The 18,518-nt window shown below is 43.3% G+C and overlaps 1 protein-coding gene across 5 annotated transcripts in view; it reads left to right on the top strand.

The window, feature by feature from the left end:
- Positions 1-18,518, top strand: part of NRXN3 (neurexin 3) — a 1,447,337-nt gene that overhangs the window by 651,999 nt on the left and 776,820 nt on the right. For all 5 annotated transcript variants that reach the window (XM_040641595.1, XM_040641594.1, XM_040641597.1 and 2 more), the window contains 3 exons: positions 4,109-4,490; positions 5,282-5,472; positions 6,470-6,643. In XM_040641595.1, coding sequence (XP_040497529.1) covers positions 4,109-4,490; positions 5,282-5,472; positions 6,470-6,643 — 747 coding nt within the window. The remainder of the gene's footprint in view (positions 1-4,108; positions 4,491-5,281; positions 5,473-6,469; positions 6,644-18,518) is intronic.

The following is an 18,518-nucleotide window of genomic DNA, read 5'->3' as shown; positions in this document are numbered from 1 at the left end:
CATACCTCTTTCACATTTGGGAAACCGAGGCACAGAAAAGCTACCTAACCCCGGCAGTGCAGCCTCAGAGCCTATGTGCTCATCCAGTAGATGCCTGGTAGGAAGTTCCAGGTGGAACTTGGACAGATTTTCTATAGCTTTATGTTCTCCACAGACCTTATCATTCTGAGAGCCAGTGCGTAAACTGCTGTTGACCATCAGGGACATATGAAGTGAATGTGTGGATAGGAGTCAAGGCAACACGATGTGCTAATATTACATGTGAATTAGATGGAGGGACGGGATGGTGCTTGGCCACTGGGAAGGGGTGTGAACCCATCACAGTGACTTCAGTGTGGACATTGCACCATTTAAATTCTACCCACAATAATGTAAGGAATAAGTCGAGCTTTTTCTCCACCGTGTAGTGTCCAAGATAAGATGTGGGCTTTGGAACTGGACACACCTGTATGCCACTTAGCACCTGTATGAACTCTGATCACATTGCTTAACCTCTCTAAGCTAAGTGTCCTCCCCTCGAATGCAAGATGATGATACCTGTTGACTGTGATAATGGCATTTGGTGGTGATTCTGAAGTGCCTAGCACGGGGCCTGGCACATAAGCAGTATTCAGTAGTCTTGCTCTTTTTTTTTTATCATCTTTCTCCCAAATTACTCCTATTCCCTCTGAAATTCGAAAGCAGCTGTTGTGAAGTTTGCCCCTTGAACCAGAAAGGAGTTTTAGTCTATAGACAGCATTCAGGGGAGATGAGGAAAGATTCCCAGTTACTAATATTGATTAGATGATACACAGGTGTGTGTGTGTATTTATTTATTTGCTTAGTTTGGCACAAGGTTCGAACTTTAAGTGATCTCTTTCATGCCTTCTCCAGGTGCAATAGCATGTTTTTTTGGGGAACCTCCAGCCACAGCCAAGAGAGTTCCTTTAGTACCTGGAGAAGCAGTCCCTTTTCTGATTTGGCCCCATGTTGCCTACCCCCCTCCACCTCCCCCCACCTCCACTTCTCGTTGAGGCGCTGCGACTCATCCTAAAGCCTTAAATCAGTCTGTGTCCATGGGCTGTGCTCTCAAATTCCATTGTTAGTTTCCTTTCTCTTATCCTTCTTCAATCTCTCTTCTCTCTGTCAGCACTGTACATGATTTTCTTGCTTTATGAAATTCATTTTCTAGTGAGCAGAATTTCCTAACTCCTCAACTCTGGAGGCCAATTTATCTATAATTTCTCTAAGAGCTCCCTGTTGACTTTGAAATTGTCTCTTCAGGTTTCTTTTGGAATCCCAGTCTTCAGCAAGGATCACCCCTTACCACTTCTTAGTTCTCATTGCTGGTCTCCTCCTCCCCTCCCCCTCCTTCTCTTCCTCTTCCTCTTCTTCCTCCTTCTCCTCCTACTTTTTTTTAAGATTTTATTTATTTGTCAGAGAGAGAGAGAGAGAGAGAGCACACAAGCAGGGGGAGTGGCAGGCAGAGGGAGAAGCAGGCTCCCTGCTGGGAGCCAGCTACAGGGCTCCATCCCAGGACCCTGGGATCATGACCTGAGTGGAAGGCAGATGCCTAACCAACTGAGCCACCCAGGTGTCCCTCTCCTCCTCCTTTTTTAAAATTAGAATTAGCATGGCTCCCAGTGTCATCATGGTTTAGTTGCTGTGTCCCCAAGGAGATTGGCTGTGATTTCCCTTCCCCATTCTTCTCTAGCTCCAGCCTCAGCCCTGTATGAACAGCTATAGGCACATCAACTGTGAATATTTCAGTCACTTCATTGTTCTAGAGCATGTGGGTTTAGGTTATGCTAGTTTTCATTTTCATGACCAGTGCAATTTTCAGTACTAAGTAATTTTATACAGTAGTTCTCCTCGTTATTCAATTGTTAGCAGATTTATGTTACATTTTTATTTTTGTTCTATTACAATTTTATATTTAATTTAACCAACACCATTATTTTGTTTTTGCTTATATTAAGCGAATGATTTGTCGCTAGTTGTCAAAACACCACATAGAAGCTCATAAAACGTAAATCTGATTTTGGTGCTTATAAACAGTTCCCTGAATCAGGTCTGAGTATGCTCCCAAAGAGAAGACATTAATACTGAGCATCCGAAGGTGAGATCTGGTTGAATCTCCCAGGTACTGAAGTTTAACGGACCTGAGAAAATATAATCCCTCTCTCTCTCTCTCTCTCTCTCTCTCTCTCTCTCTCTTTCTTTGTTTTCCCCCTGCTACCTGAGTTCTACACCAATAGAGAAAAAACAAATGCGAGGCTGGTAAAAGTCAAGTATCATGTTGTTAGTGGTAACACTAGTATGGAAAAATGGGGTTAACATCTACTGAATTCCAGAGTTGGAATTGCCCACTTCAATGCTCACTAATTCAGGATTTAGGTGGGCATTGCCACTGAAGCAAGGCTTGCTCCTCTGACACCCGTGCTGGGGCTTGTGTGGGGTACACTGGGGGTGTCTTGCGGACAGCTTGCTCCCCTAGGGAGAAACAGGGAATGCCAGGGGCTGAGCTATGGAAATACAGTTTCTCTGTAGAGTTTCTTTAGCCTTCCAGATTGTGTCACTCCTTTTCCTCTGGAAAGCTGTAACAGAGGGAGTAGAGAGAGGCTACGAGTGTCTTGCTAGTGGAGTTTCTTCAGTGTGGATGGAGACAACAGGAGAGGGCCAGAGGAGGGATTCTCCCTGTCCTTTCTTCAGCACTTGGGCATCAAGACACGGTTTGTTAAATTGTAATGATGTGCCCATGCAAATGTTGGGGGAGCCACGTTCTACTCTGACCATGCTATTGCGTTTTCCTTGACTTTGTTATTGAAATTTCCATCCTCTTGTATTTATTTCAAGCCCCCTTCAGGACCCCCTGCCCCAGTCATTCACTTCTAGGTAAGCCGGGTAATGAAAGGTCTACTGGTTCATTTGTAGCAGCTGGAGATCCTTTAGTTGCAAATATCAGACACCCGCCTTAAATGCTTGAAGCGCAGAAGGGAATCTACTGCCCTCTAGTTTTTAAGTCTGGCTTTCGCTGCTGAATACAGACCTTCGAACGGCACCATCCTAGAGAAACTGTTTCTCTCCATTTTGTGGTTGGCTTCCGGGTGGGCTGTCTCCTCAGGCAGGCCCAATCTCTCTGGTTATCACATGGTTTCCAGCAGCTCTGAGCTTGCTTCTTACCCCTTCAATAAGCCTTGTTTACAAAGAATGCCTCTCTCACAGGTGTTCTAGCAAAAGCCCCAGAGCTTATGTTACTCCAGCTTATGTTACTGTTGATCCCTTGGTTCTAAGGGGGGGGGGGTCCCTAGACCCACTACTCAAGCATCACCTTGGAATTTATTAGAAATCCCATGTTCTCAGGCCACACCCCAGACTTTGGAATGATAAACTCTGAGAGCAGGCTGCGGGGAGCGGTGTATTAAGAAGCCCTCCACGTGATTCAGAGGCATGCTAAAGTCTGCAGACCACCTTGTTAGTCCATAGACCTACGGCTGGGGGGATAAAATCATGTTGAGTGGTCCAGCCTGGGTAGGCTGATTACTTCAAGAGCCGGGTTATGGTCAGCTTCGTCCAGCCCAGATGGTTTTAAGGTAAAGTAGAGAAATTTCCAAAGGGAAATTAGCGGTGTTACCAGAAAAAAGCAACAGTTGCTGGTCAGAAAAAAATTAACACATGTTCTACAATAGAATCTTTCCACAAGTACTAGGTGGTGAATTATTACATCAAGAAGTATTTGGTAGTGAATGCCTCATGCTTGTTTGTTGGTATCTTTACAAGGCTTGGCACAATCAAGACTTTTTTTTCTTATAGTATGCATTCATACCCAATTAATCCTGAAGGGAGAAACACGAATCATTTTGTCCTTTAACTTGAATTATCGATGATCTCATATTTTCTTTTATATCATGGGACATTCTGAGCAGCTGCATGAGAGCACGGGCCTCAGGGCATATCACTCAGCCTTGGCCACGAATCCACCCTCTGACTGAGGTCACCTCAGCTGTCTACTATACTGGGCATTTTTTTTCTGGAACTGAATATTTCGTGTGGAAACCTAAAAGATACAGTAAGGATGCTGTGACAAAAACGCGATAACTTGTGCGTATCTCCTCTGTCACGTTCATAGGTACCATGGTGGGGGACCATACCCGCTTGGAATTCCACAATATCGAGACCGGAATCATGACGGAGAAACGTTACATCTCTGTTGTCCCATCCAGTTTCATTGGCCACTTGCAGAGCCTCATGTTCAATGGCCTGCTCTACATTGACCTGTGCAAAAATGGCGACATTGATTACTGCGAACTGAAGGCTCGTTTTGGACTGAGGAACATTATCGCCGACCCCGTCACCTTCAAGACCAAGAGCAGCTACCTGAGTCTGGCCACCCTCCAGGCCTACACCTCCATGCACCTCTTCTTCCAGTTCAAGACCACCTCAGCGGATGGCTTCATTCTCTTCAACAGTGGTGATGGCAATGACTTCATCGCAGTTGAACTGGTCAAGGGGTAAGTGGAAGAGCTCACATCGTTTATACCAGGTCTCTCAGCTCAAGCCCAACATAAAATGTGGACGTGAAAAAAAAAGTTTCCATTCTGCTCCCCACCCTCTATTCCCGATACCTGCTCTCCTCCTCATTGATTAAAAACAACCTGTATAATGGTTAGGGCTGAAAGGAAGAGAAATTCATTAGTCTATTTAAACATCTTCCGCTAACTCCATACTATCAGACTTTTTACCATGAAATACAGTCCTGTAAACCTATAGGAAAGAAGGTCATTTTTGCAAAAGGGGGATAGAGTGTATGTCCTGTATACAGTGCTCTGGGGCAGTGTTCTCGACAACCCCTAAATCTGTAGGAAGAAATGAAATATAGTGTTTTCAGCACTTTCATTAGCCCATTTATGTGCAGTTTTAAACGCTGTTCTTTCTGCAAGATATTTTACTACCATGTGTTGGAAAATAGTCAAAAAAAGAAAAAAAAGAATAAAACCCAGAAAACAGATCCACAATCAACTGAGTTTAAGTGTCGCCCTCTAGTGTTTGGGGATGTACCACCCGTACTACTTTGTGACTGGGTTTTTGGATCATGGTAAAGAAGTGACCCTTGTAGGTGTGGAATTAAAGTGAAGTCTGACAGAACAGGCTATGGCTCTTAGAATCCCAGATCATGCCTTCATTATTCCTGCATGTTGCCAGGTTAGCGTGAGGGCTGTGAAGCCCTCAGGGCCGGTTACATGCACGTTGCCATTAAACCACTCGAGGGAATCTCCACTCACGGGGTTGTTGTTGCTCACAGGTACATACACTACGTGTTTGACCTTGGGAATGGTCCCAACGTGATCAAAGGCAACAGTGACCGGCCCCTGAATGACAACCAGTGGCACAACGTCGTCATCACCCGGGACAACAGTAACACCCACAGCTTGAAAGTGGACACTAAAGTGGTCACTCAGGTTATCAATGGGGCCAAAAATCTGGATTTGAAAGGTAAACCTTGTACAGAAGTTTATCCTTTTTAGAGCATTTTTATTTTTTTTATTTATTGATTTGAAAGAGAATGCATGAGTGGGGAGGGGGCCTGAGGGAGAGAATCTCAAGCAGACCCCTGATGAGTGCAGAGTCAGACACCACGCTCGATCTCACGACCTTGAGATCATGACCCTGAGATCATGAACTGAGCCGAAACCAAGAATCGGACGTTTAACCGACGGAGTCACCCAGGCACCTTTAGAGCATTTCTTATCATCGAAGCTGTTTGCAGAGGCAAACTACAGGTTAGGGTTCCATGCATTTTGAGACATTATGCATACCTATTTTAACCACATCGAATGATATCAAAATGCAGTTTTTACTTAAACCACTCCTCAAGGGATGGTTCATTTTCTCTGTAAACCTCAGGCATGCGGGGGCTGAGTGTGAGGTGGTAAAAGTCAGAACGTGGAGCTGTCCTAATACAGAGGACGTGGTATAGGTTTTGGGATCTCAGCTGAATATCTTACTGCCTGGGTGACTTTGGTAAAATTTCTTAGCCTCGTTCAGCTTCTCTATACTTTTTTGCAAAATGAGGATAATAATTGTTACTACCTTTATGGGCTGTTATGAGTTTTGATGGGCTAATGTCTATAAAATCCTCCACATATTATTGGTAAGAAGCACATAAAACGCACTGGGTAAATGGTGGTTTTGTTGGAAATCTTGTTAATATTTACTTCATCATAAAATGGGAACAATACCTGCCTCATGGACTGAATATGGTGATCAAAATTTGTGAGATGCCATGTAGAAAATGAATGACGTAAGCAATGTTAGTGTCTTCCTTCTGCACTGTAGAGACTCTGGTACGCAGTTGTTGACGCCTTTCCCGCCCCGTCCCCCCAGCTCTATTACCATTGCCTATGAAATCGTCTAGTGTGCGTTGACTCTAGCTGAGTCTCGTCTCCCTACCCTTTACTCAGCTGCTCTTGCTACTCGCTTTCCTTCCCAGGTGACCTCTACATGGCGGGTCTGGCCCAAGGCATGTACAGCAACCTTCCAAAGCTGGTGGCTTCCCGGGATGGCTTTCAGGGCTGTCTGGCATCAGTGGATTTGAACGGGCGCCTGCCAGACCTCATCAATGATGCCCTGCATCGGAGCGGACAGATCGAGCGTGGCTGTGAAGGTACAGCTTTTCCTCTTTTTAAGCCACAGCCTGGACGCAAGCACCAGCCTCTCTGCTGCCTCTGCCAGTGCCTCGTTACTGTTTCCCAGTCCTCTCTCCTTCCCATTTGCCATCTGACATTGCATCATCAGTGGGGTCCTCCTGTCCCTGGCTCAGTATGTCAAGACATGGGCCACAGATTCTGGGAATGTATGCTGGCAGATGTCTTCCCAGTGTCACGTACTTGCCAGTAGAGGACCTTCCCCGGCATTGACATCAGACTCTTCCTGACTTGTACCTTTGCTTCCAGCATGGCTGAAAGGGCAGTAGGAGTTTTTATTTCTATTTTTATACATTGGGAGGTATACCAGAGACTTTTATATGGGTGTCACTATTAATGAAATGTTTGTAGTAACTACTGCTTCTTTTAACGCAAACTCAGCAGGAGGTAGGGAAATGATGTCAGAATGGCACGATGAGGGAAGGGAACTGACATTTATTGAGTACTTAGGAGATATCAGGCATTCTTAGGCAGTTCGTTAGTGTGATGTCATGGAATAGCATGGGTGTTGATGGTAGAAAGACCTGGGTTTAGATCCAGGTAGTAACTCTTGTTCACTGTGTGACATTTGGCAAGTTACTTAACCTCTCTGAGCTCTATCCTCCTCAACTGCAAAGTGGGGCAATGAAACTTGCCTTGGAAGGTAAGCTATGTAAATTGGAGCTATATGTAAAATGCCTGGTACGGACGTAGTAGGTACTCAATAAACAGTAAGATTATCCTTTACAAATATCTCGCGAGAGACATCTAGGAACATTGCATGCCCATCGGCGCGACACAGCAAGTCATGCTCAGCCTATTGCTGTAGATGACCTACTGTCTCTTAAGATATTAACTGAATTTTACAGGTCTTCTTGAGTCCAGGTCTTTACAACAGAAACAATCTAGTGTAACCAGCAGAGGGCAGCAGTGAACAGTTTTCAGGCTTTCCCAGGGGCCCTGAGTAGGCCAAAAAGGTGACCCTTACCTAACTTGAAAGTCAAAGGTGTCTGACCAGTCAGCAGGGTGTATGTATTCTTCCGTCTGGTTGAGCCTCATGGTCCTGTGTGTGCAGCGTACATGTGTTTTTTTTCTCATTGATTTACCGCATCAAACGCATTCACTCATCTCCCAAGTTTTTAACTTCATGTATTGCTCCTGTTCTTAACTAGCTTTCACCTGGGTTCACGTGCCACATTTTTATAAAGGCTTCCCATCCGCTTCACACGCTGATGTGCAGTGCGGAAGTCATTTCCCTTTGCCTAAGAGTCAGCTTCCCACGTGGACTAGTATGACCCGTTGTTCCCATAACCCTCTCCAGTTTGCCTTTAGCCAGGAATATTTCTTATATCCAGTGGGCCAAACATGGTCTGTGTACGTGGGAGGCGGGGATCACCAGGCGCTCTAAGTAGCCGCTTTGCTTTCTTCTCCTGAAAATGCACAATGTCATTCAAATCAAGGATTTTTGTCTCCTCGGCTTGCTCTTACTTCTTTCAGGCATTAAGGGCAATGCTGAGATAAATGTAACATTTGGGAATTAAATAGAATATCTCTGTTTCAAAGATTGTGGAATGACAGAAATTCCAGTTATCCTTCAATAATTAATCAGATTGAGTTAAAACATAAAAGCACACATTAAAAAGCATAAAAACTACTCTTCAGATGTTAAATATTCTTGTCATGCAATCCGTTCTTTAGATTTACAAGTTAACAGGAATCATCCATTTAACTCTATAGCAATGTTGCTTGATAGAGATATAATGTGAGTCACATATGTAATTTTAAATTTCCTAGTATACTAGCTGCATGTGAAAAAGATAGAGTAACAGGTAAAGTTAATTTTAATTTTACATTTCACTTAACCCAGTATATCCAACATATTATCATTTCAGCATGCACTGATATAAAATTATTTATAAAACCTTTCACATTCTTTTTTTTCCACATGAAGCCTTCAGAACCGAGTGTGTATTTTATACTTGCATCACACTGCAATTCAGACTACATACCTTTCCCGTGCTCAGTAGCTACATGTGTCCGTGGCCTACTGTATCAGAAGCAGACTTCTGCAGGGTATTAAAAGTTGGGGTGTAAGGAGATAGAACTGTTGTATTGGACTAAAAGGCAGTCTAAACTAACTTTTGAAGGGTAGATTAAAAGGTAGAATATAAAGGGTGGGGAGGATGGAGTCCACTTAAGAGAACTTGAAGAGAAGCAGTGAGAGCATTAGCACAAGGAAATTACCCATCAAATTGGGGAAAATGGTCCCATCCCTACCACCATCTCTGTGTGCAGCTTGGCATGACTCATCACATGCATTATAGTGGGGTCCGACCTTCCTCTGAGTCTGGGTGATTGTTCAGCACCGGATATTGTGACTTGATGCTTCTACCAGCCGAATCTATGGCGAGTCCCATGAGCCTAATAACCCTGCACTCTATTGCCATGGAGATAATTGCGATGATTACCCACGGAGCATTATGACCGCCCCACTGGGTGGGATGAAGTGGAGGATGAGTGAGGAGGGAAGAAGGTCCTTGTTTATTGTACACAGATGACTTGGATAATTAGCCTAAGTGGCCAGGAAAAATGGCCCAAAAGTGGGTTAAGGCATAAATTACTGTCATTGGAAGTTTACACCATGTGAGTAAGCCCTTATAAGAGATCCCAGGAGCCTTTTAGGGCAGTGTGGAAATGAAACTGAAGTAGATGGCGAGGAGGGAAACGAGGAGCACAGAGCCTTAGAGAGACTGCAAACAGGTGTCCTTCTCATTCTGAATCTCTGTACGTAGACTGGAACCCTCAAGAAGGCCTTTGAGTAATGTTCGGGATGGAAATCCCAGGAAATGGAATACATTTCCTGATTTATCATTTCTATATATAGAATAATGAATATGTAGGGGACGAGGATTTGTTACTAAAAACTAAGAACTGCATCCCTTTGAGATGGCAAATGTGTTCTAGCCTCACTCTCTGGGGTACACAGGCCAGGATGTATCATATGTTCTTGTCAAAGTCATTGATGGTGATATTTCAAGATCTCTAAGTAGTAAATTTACTACTTTCCCACTCATATCTAGGTGCAAAGAGTCCAAAATTATTTTTTAAATGTATTAATCTACGACTCTGTCCCCCAATTGTTTATACTAAGAAAGAAGAAAAAGATCTCAAAACAGGTTTTAATTTTTATGCGGAGTATAGTACTTCAGAAATCAAGCACAATTTCTGGACAAGCTAGCCAATATCTAGCTGTGACTTGCAGCCCCTCGGTTTGGGCTAGGACTTTTGAAATGATGTCTGGTTTTATTCTCAGAGGGTAAATATCTCTTTCTATCTTGAGGCCAGCGTTGCTGCAGAGACCAAGGCATGGGTTGGCTGGAAACACGATTCCACCATTCCAGATGGTAAACATCTGAGAGAAACACACGTGCTTCATTTCGAGCCTGGCATGAATAAATGAAAAGGACATCGGTTTGGTGCCTTTTTGCTCGCAGCCATTTGGGTTTGGCTCTCTTCTTACCGATCAGTCCCATTGAGCTCTTTGGAGCTCCCACATCACCTTGACGCACAGGCCCAGTTCGAGCGCCACAGTCCCTGGTGGTATTTTCAGGAGGTTACAAGGAGTGCTCCGAAGCGACTCTTCCATCATTAACTCCTAGATGTGCAGACTTATTTTTTTTGTGGGCTTGGTCGGGTTGTGCACACGTATCTTTCAGTCTGGCCACGCACCACCCTGATTTTTTGATGCTTATCCCGAGTCATGGAGAATCATTTTCCTGGACCATATGCCTTGGGGTTGGCTGTGTGGATGTGGGAAGGCTCTTGTTATCCCTGCTTGTGCTTTGTAGAGTCCAGTGTTTTTCTGCCCCCGCTCTGCTGATGTGGCTCTGACGAGGCCTGCTTCGCCCGGGTCCCCGCATCCCCCATGTGTGCTGTTTCTGGAGAACCCGTAGAGCATTTTAACTGTCTGTTTGAGTGATGTTGGTTATGCCGATTGTTATTTTCATTTCTGTAATGTTACCCTGGTTGACTCTACCTCTTACTAACCTCTGGTTATTGTTTTCGCCTTTTCTGTTCTTTTGCTAACAAAGTTGTGTTGACCAAAGCTGACCTGCAAGGTAGAGAAGGCTCTTGCTCCCATTACCACTTTGGACTGAAAGCTGCCCTGTGTCACCCTTGCTATCTTTTCTTTAAGGGCCTTCAAGCTCTCACACCTCTTGGACAGCATCGGTTTTGGGGAGGGGGCCGAACCCTGTGTTCTTCAGGAAGAGCGGCAGGGAACCCAGATCAGTGAATGCAGAATAACAGACGCCAAGACCTTGGAGGGATGGGACCATGATTCCATTTTTGGGGGGACTAAAGAGGTTTGACAGCATCCTATATCATGACTCCTCACAAGCATATCAGTCCACTTCTGGAAGTGGCTCACACCTCTCCACATAGTTGCCATGGATGGGTTGGCTCTTTTTAATTTATTCCCCACAGAGGAAGGCAACACTTGGAAAGAGAAAAAGCAAGCAAGAAAAAAAAGGGCCCTTGAGTTCTTAATTTATTATTTTCTGGGTCAGGGAGGTCATTTCTCAGGACTTCGGAGTTCTTGGGCCTTGTGAACGAGAAGGCCATTTTCTCTTACCTCATTTTAAAGAAATATTTTTAGGCATTTGGGAGATATTAATGTCATTAAAATGTTCTAGAGATTTATGTTTCCTTTCGGGGATTTTGGTTGAGCACTTTAATTTCCTGTTTTGTGATCTAAAAGAAAAAGTACTCTTGGGGAAGAAGAGGATCTGTCAGTTTTATCCTGAATACCCTTTAAAATGCCTGCATGTTAGATGTCAGTGAATATTTCCCAGAGGCACTGCTTCCTCTACCAGCCAGGGAGGCACCGTCCCAAGTCCGTAACGGGCCGCTGGTCCTAGTGCGTCGGGCTGCTTGACTCAGAAGAGCAAATCAGGAAGGCATTTGGGGCATCTTTTGGCTAATTGCTCAGTAGAGGTTTGAGCTCCGATGGCGTCTGGGAGTTTGCAACCAGCAAAAATTGTTAAAAGTGGTTAAGACCAGGGTAGCTTTAAAAATACTACATTTCCCCTCAAAGATCATTTACTTTGCTGCGATTTGCTCTGTGTCATGTGGGTAACCAATACGAGGGTCCATGTCTTGGTGAACGTCAACTATATGAAGTCTCTCTCTAGCTGTTTTCCTGTAACTTTTTTCACCACCCCTTCTTAGCAGATTCACATATATGCTGATGTATAATAAAATTAATGAAAAGAACAGACACTGGATTAGTATTTTGAAGTCCAAGGTAGTTGTACAATAGCTTTCATTTTTTTTTTTTTTTTTTGCTTTCAATTTCAAAGAATGTAAGGGGCCTTTCAGTAATACCGAAGGCTGTTGTTTTTCAGAAACTCTGCTCAGTTGTCAAAATAGGGCTACTGCAAGTCACTGTGTAACTGGAGGGGGAATGGGGGCAGGATTTGATCTATAAGAAGAGACAATCCAAGGATATCAAAGCTTGTTGAAATCAGATTTATTAGATAAAACTAGAGAATGACATCTCCTCTCAGACTTTATTCTTCATGGTAAGAACTAGGTGGATTTTGAATCCCCAGCACGGGCCTTTTTACGTAGGGGCTTCCCATGCAGCAAAATGATCTTAAAGTTATCCTCCAAAGGAAAAATGGTTTGTAGGAATCATACAAAATACTGGTAGATTTCTGTGCCTCTTGTAAATTATTGACCAAAGTATAGTCTAGATTTGGGGACATGATAGTTTGCAATATTTTAACTTTACCATTTATAGAATCAACCAAGTCATCAGTATGGTTTCTATGTTATTACTGCCTTGACCTAAACTCTCTTCCATTCTTGTAATGACTAGAGAGTCTCTGTTTGTGGCAGGAGCTGTCCTTCCTGGTAATTATTTTGGGTCATCTTACTCTTTCCCCGTATTGTGGCAAAAGACCTTTAGGATGCAAATTCCTTTACTTTTTATTCTTCTGACATTGGGGTTTGGACCATTACTCATGCTGTCTTTTTCAGCTACAATCTATGGGCACAGATAGTACGAATTACTTATTAAGTGTGAAGGGCAGTAAAAACATATGACAAAGAAATGAGACAGTTTGAAATGTAAAGGTAAATGGTATTCAGAAAGAACTATAACAGTGGGGTCTAGGAAGTGGCCTGATGAGTCTGGACAAGTCAACAGCTTGAGTCCTCTTATCATTGCATTTGGGGTATGTATTTTTTTAATATGTATGTATGTATGTATGTATTTAAACTTCTCCAGTGATTGTGTTGTTCAGTTTTAATGGGAACTCAGCCATTCGTGTATGTCAGGTACTCAGCGAGGCGCTGGGATTATAGGTGTGATACCGTCTGACCACCCATGGGTCAGCAGGGGGTCAGCCAGTACGGAGAATTCAGCATGAACACTGCTTTTCTAGAATGGAGAAGGAGCCCTATACAGGGTGGAAGTAATTTTCTAATTCCTTTTTATTTTAAGAGGGATATTCCTGGAGAGATCCCCTAAAAAGCTGTGTAATAAGAAAGGAGCTGTACAACTATCAGAGAAACATTAAGTTTGACCTGTTGAGAATGAAGCAGATGAGTTATAAACCATAAGAAATAAAAGAATAGCTTTTTATTGGGTTAGATGATTAATAAGAATATATTCTCTCCACTTTCTGCTGTAATTCCCTTTAACAGGTTCTATCTCTGGAGTTGAATGGTTCTTTTCTAGAAATGTAATTTGTTCTTCTGCCCAGATGGTGGGCAGGTGGAATGGGTTTTGGTGAGGGGGGAACCAAGAATTGATTAGATCTGGTTCTAAATGCTTATATCTTGAAGAAGTCAATGAATGTATTGGGTTTGGATGCCTTAAAAACCCGGGATCCTTTCAAGTAGTTTTAGATGAGGGTTGCCATCAAACACTTCTAAGGGAAATTTTCATTCTGCAACTTTTTTTACTGTGAAGAATATAGTTTCCCACTTAATTTTCTCCAAAGCTAAGGGCTTTATCATATTCTCCATTGTATTTTATGTTAAAAAAAAAAAAAAGAAAGAAAAGAAAAGTAGCATTTGACCTAATAGAAATCAGTCCCTCAGAAATGATTTGCATTATGGGAAATAATGAGAGATGGGAATTCAACAGAACTTCCCCCAATGGCTCTTGCCTTTTGCCCCTCAGCATTGTACGACAGAAGCTTCTTTCAAGAGAGCTGTGCAATTGTGACTTACTACCTTACTGTGTCTTGTTTCTGGACCCCTGACTAACTATACACCCAATTAAAATGGAGAGAACTTGATTTTCCTTCCCAACAGAGTTGATAATATCCTTCATTGAGGGTTTACTAATGTAGGCACAGGCTAAGGACTTGGTGTGTTGTGTCTCCATCATGATCATGACCTTGTGACCTCAAGATGACTTTATGGGCTTTACATATATTATCTCATTTAATCCTCACATCATGTGAGGTAGCAACAATTTCTATCCCCATTATATAGATGGGAAAACCCAGGTTCAGAGAATTTAAGTGTCTAGCCCAGGGTCACATTGCCAGTAAGTGTTAAAGCTGAGTTTTAAAGCCTATGACCTCTTCTCTACGGTGCCATATGACGCGAGTCTGGACTTGTCTATTTCCAAAGCAGAGGCACTACCCAGGTGACCAGAGGGTATCTGAGAACATCCTCTAGCTGGCTTTCTGGTAGATGGTGTTTATGTCGATATGATTTCATGAAGTGCTAGGTGATAGTTGCACAATGTTCTTTAAACCAAACTATTTTTACATTAGCTGTCTTTTCATTGAACTTGCCCTTCGAAACCTCTTTTCTCTCTTTTTAAAAATACCCTCTCCTACCCCAGCAGACCACTATATCACTGCAGAAGAAGAAGGAAAATCAGAACATGAGACCCTAGTTTACATTTTTTTCTGAGGAAGCATTGACTTTTTGATGAGCTGTTTATGATTTTAAAAAGACGAAATGATCTAATCATTTGACTTAGGACCCCAGCACTCTCTGAAAATAGGGTGGGTTGAGCAAGAAGGCGTTTTGATGCTAGTCATTCTCTCGCCTTCACCCATACCCCAACAGGGGCAGGCATGGGCCGCTACTCCTCCATTGTCATGCACGTGTCACGTGCGTAAATCGCTTGACTCACAAAGTGTGCATGCTTTGCAGTTCACTGGCCATCAGGGGCAGTGCTGTACTAGAGCTGGTACCAGCCAGGAGTTTTCAGGAATTTTGCAAGCTGGTTGACATCACGTAACATATATTAGCTTGAAATTGGCCGTGGTGGGAGTATTTTACACTACTGAAATCAGGTTAGAGAAATGTTACAGATCAGGGTTTCTTTGTTATTGTTGTTCCGGTTGTTAAGTATTTACCTGCATGGAGCTGATCAAAGGCCATTGAGATAAAGACCTCACGAGGGCATCTTGGTTTAAACCAATTCCCTTGCCCATCTTGACTCATTTTATACTCAGTATATGATGGGAGGGCTGGAGTGATTGAGGAGAACAGAGGTGTTATTGGAACTGCCCCAGTGTCTCCAGAATGTTGGATTTTATTATTAGTCTTTCTCACTCATCATCCTAACCGAGGGACTTTTTTGAACCCTCATTTGAGCAGAGGCAACCATAAACACCTGAGCATGCTTACTAGGAGCAGTTTTGATGCCTTTCTGAGCATTAGGAAGACACAGATCTTGCCTTCAAGACAAAAAAGTAAGCTCTTGGGAATACAGCTGCTCTTAGGTCTTCTGCCAGTGAATTTTTTTTTTAATTTTATTTAATTATTTGGAGAGAGAGAGAGAGAGAGAATGAGCATGTGCATGCAGGAGTGGGGGGAGAGGCAGAGGGAGAGGGAGCCAAGCCGGACATGGGGCCCCATCTCGGGACTCTTGAGATCATGACCTGAGCCGATACCAAGAGTGGGGCGCTTAACCAACTGAGCCACCCAGGCGCCCCTGCCAATGAAATTTTATAATAATATTTAGGACCCTGTTCTCTGGCTTTGCATAATCTTCTATAAAATGGGAACTAGAGCATTCACTTCTGAGTTGGCTCTGTGTGAAGGAGCTTGGCACGTTTAAGGATCATTGCTCTCTTATTTTAAAATTACATAGAAGTGAATTGGGTTTCTGCCAATTAAGGGGGAGGAATCTTATGTTGTCTGTAAATGACTGTCTTCAGAAAAGCCAAGAGGACCCAATGCTGTGAGTGTAGAGTTACTGTGAGAGCTACAGAAGGATCTTTGCTGCAGGGACCAAGACATAGAGCTAAGTAGGCTGTCCCTAATGTCACAGACACCGTCCCTGAAGCCTCAGCACTTGAGTCCTTCTGTTTCAGTAGTGGAGACTGTAGATGGCTCAGGAAGCTGGTAAGAGTCTTGCACACATATACACATGCTCACATACGTGTATCTGTATGTGTGCATCTTCCTTTTTCTATTTTTTTTCTTCCTTCCCACTCCATGACTGCTCACTCCTTCTTCCTCTATAAAACAGTATCAATTTTAAAATGTGAAAGTGGAAAAGTTTATGCACTTCTCAGGAGCAGAAAATCAAGGTGCAGGTGGTAGAGAAGAGCTCCCTGGACAGTCCATGGCAGCCCTCATAAGGCTCCTGCCATGGTAGCTTTGCTTTGTAAGGGTGGACAAACCCTTTGGCTGGCACAGAGGTCTCTTGCTTCCACATTCAGGGTTCACCCATGGATTCTGAATCCTTTGACAAACACCTCATGTTTTGTAATTAAAGACAATGAGTATTACTAAGCCATCCTTGCCTGGTGCCTACCACTGGGCTACGAGCCTTGACCTTTTAGGATAAATGGACGTAAGGCATCAGAACAGATGTACCACCCCCAGGCTTCCCCGGTCACCAAGCCCATCACCCCGGTATGGCCAAGACCAGCCTGTGCTGGTTTAGCGACATTTATTATAAATTGGGATGCTTGAGGCATAGGTTTGGTTGAGTCCTACTTGGGCAATAACAGAGGGAAAATACACTCTGATCGAAGGGTCCTGTCTTTTAGGCAGCACTTCTGTCTCAAGGGTCTGCAAGTCATAAAAGACAGTCTGTCAACTTTGGATTTTCTAGACCACAAAGGGGAGTTGACAGAATCAGTTTGCATGTACTTCAGAGGTGGATTTTAGCAGTAACAGGCATGAAATGACTGTCTGGGACAGTTCTTGAAGAGAAAAAAAAACACTCCCAGATTCAAGCAGAGTGATGGGAAATTTGTGGCAGCCATCAGAGGTACTGTCTGAAAAAGAAAAGACACAACGTGATGTTTTTCTGTGATCTAAAAACAGAGCGGGGAGTTAGAAACCGAAGTACCACCAATACTGAGGACTTGGTTAGTCTTTTCTTACACATTTCTGTTGCCTTGTCACTTCCCCGCTAGACAAAAAAAAGTCACCATCTTGTCTCGAAAAACTGTGTGGCTATTTGAGTGACGATCGGTTACATAGCAAATGCAAAAGTCCTATACACGATCTCTATGCAAAGGTTTCTGAAAGCTTTAGTGCAGTTTTAAGCTATTAATAATAATTTTGAAAACATTCTAAATATATAATTCTAAAGGTTTATGTTACCTTAGAATTTTTGCCATTTTAGTTTGATTTGGAAGAATGTTTTATTTATTTATTTATTTATTTATTTATTTATTTATTTAATTTATTTATTTGACAGAGATAGAGACAGCCAGCGAGAGAGGGAACACAAGCAAGGGGAGTGGGAGAGGAAGAAGCAGGCCCACAGCAGAGGCCAGGCGCCCCTGGAAGAATGTCTTAGACAAAAGTATTGTTAAGTTCATAAGAGTGCCTTATATTTATACATATTTGATACAGATTTTTGTCCTCATCCTTGTCTCAGATTCTGGTGAGATTGAACGAGTCTAATAGGTAAATTAGGGGAGGAAATGTGGTCAATTAAATACTACCACCACCACCACTACCTCCCCCCAAAAAGTGATTACAAGTAGAAAATTGCTTGTATGAAATGATATCGGTAAATTTTATGGACAAATAGTTTGGAAAACCACTTGGCTTTAAGTCATAAAAGAATGACTTCATTTTTTTGTTTTCATTCTCATGTTCTTTTTTATTTAACAATATTTTCTGAGCTCTTTATACCAAATACTTTACCAGAAATTAGAGATATCAAGGTGAGCAAAACAGACAAGACTTCTGCCCTCATAGGGCTTATATTCCAGTAGGATGAGACAAACAATAAAAATTTGAATAAATGACTTAGTTATAGGCAGTGCAATTGTTGATATAATTAAGAGGTAGACGTGATAGAGAACACATGGAATGCTGATGGGGCCTTCCTGAAATAGGAGAGTCTGAAGAAAGCCCATCTTAAGCCTGAAACTTAGAGTAAGAATGGACCAGTCATTTGAAAATCTGCAGAAAGGACATTTCAGGCTGTAGGTAGAGCAAGAGCGGAGGACCTTGAAGGTAGGGATGGTCTTGAAGCATAAGAGCAGAGGTCCTGGCATGTGAGCAGGCCTCAGAACCATCCCGAGGGCTTACCACAGCTCAGATTCCTGAGACCTGCTCCCAGCCAGTAGGTCTGGGCGGAGCCTGAAAAGGCACATTTGTCAGGAGCTCCTGGGTGATGCAGGTGCTGCTGCCTGGGGGCCCACCCTGTGAGCACCACTGGAGTGGGGAGGGAGTGAAAGGAAGAAGGGGTGGCTGGAGCACTGTGAACTGGGGGCCGATAGTAGGAAATGAGGCTGGAGGAGGGGGCAAGGGCTCAAGGATCTCAGCCTCAATAGCAGGTGCGAGTGTAGTCTCAGATCAACGAGGAGTCATTGCGGGTTCTTGGAGCCCTCCCTCCCTGCAACC

Source organism: Ursus maritimus, unplaced genomic scaffold (assembly GCF_017311325.1).
Source record: "Ursus maritimus isolate PB19 unplaced genomic scaffold, ASM1731132v1 scaffold_25, whole genome shotgun sequence".
NCBI classification, from domain to species: Eukaryota; Metazoa; Chordata; class Mammalia; order Carnivora; family Ursidae; genus Ursus; species Ursus maritimus.
The sequence above is the reverse complement of the archived record's forward strand: the minus strand, read 5'-3'. Positions and strand labels throughout refer to the sequence as shown.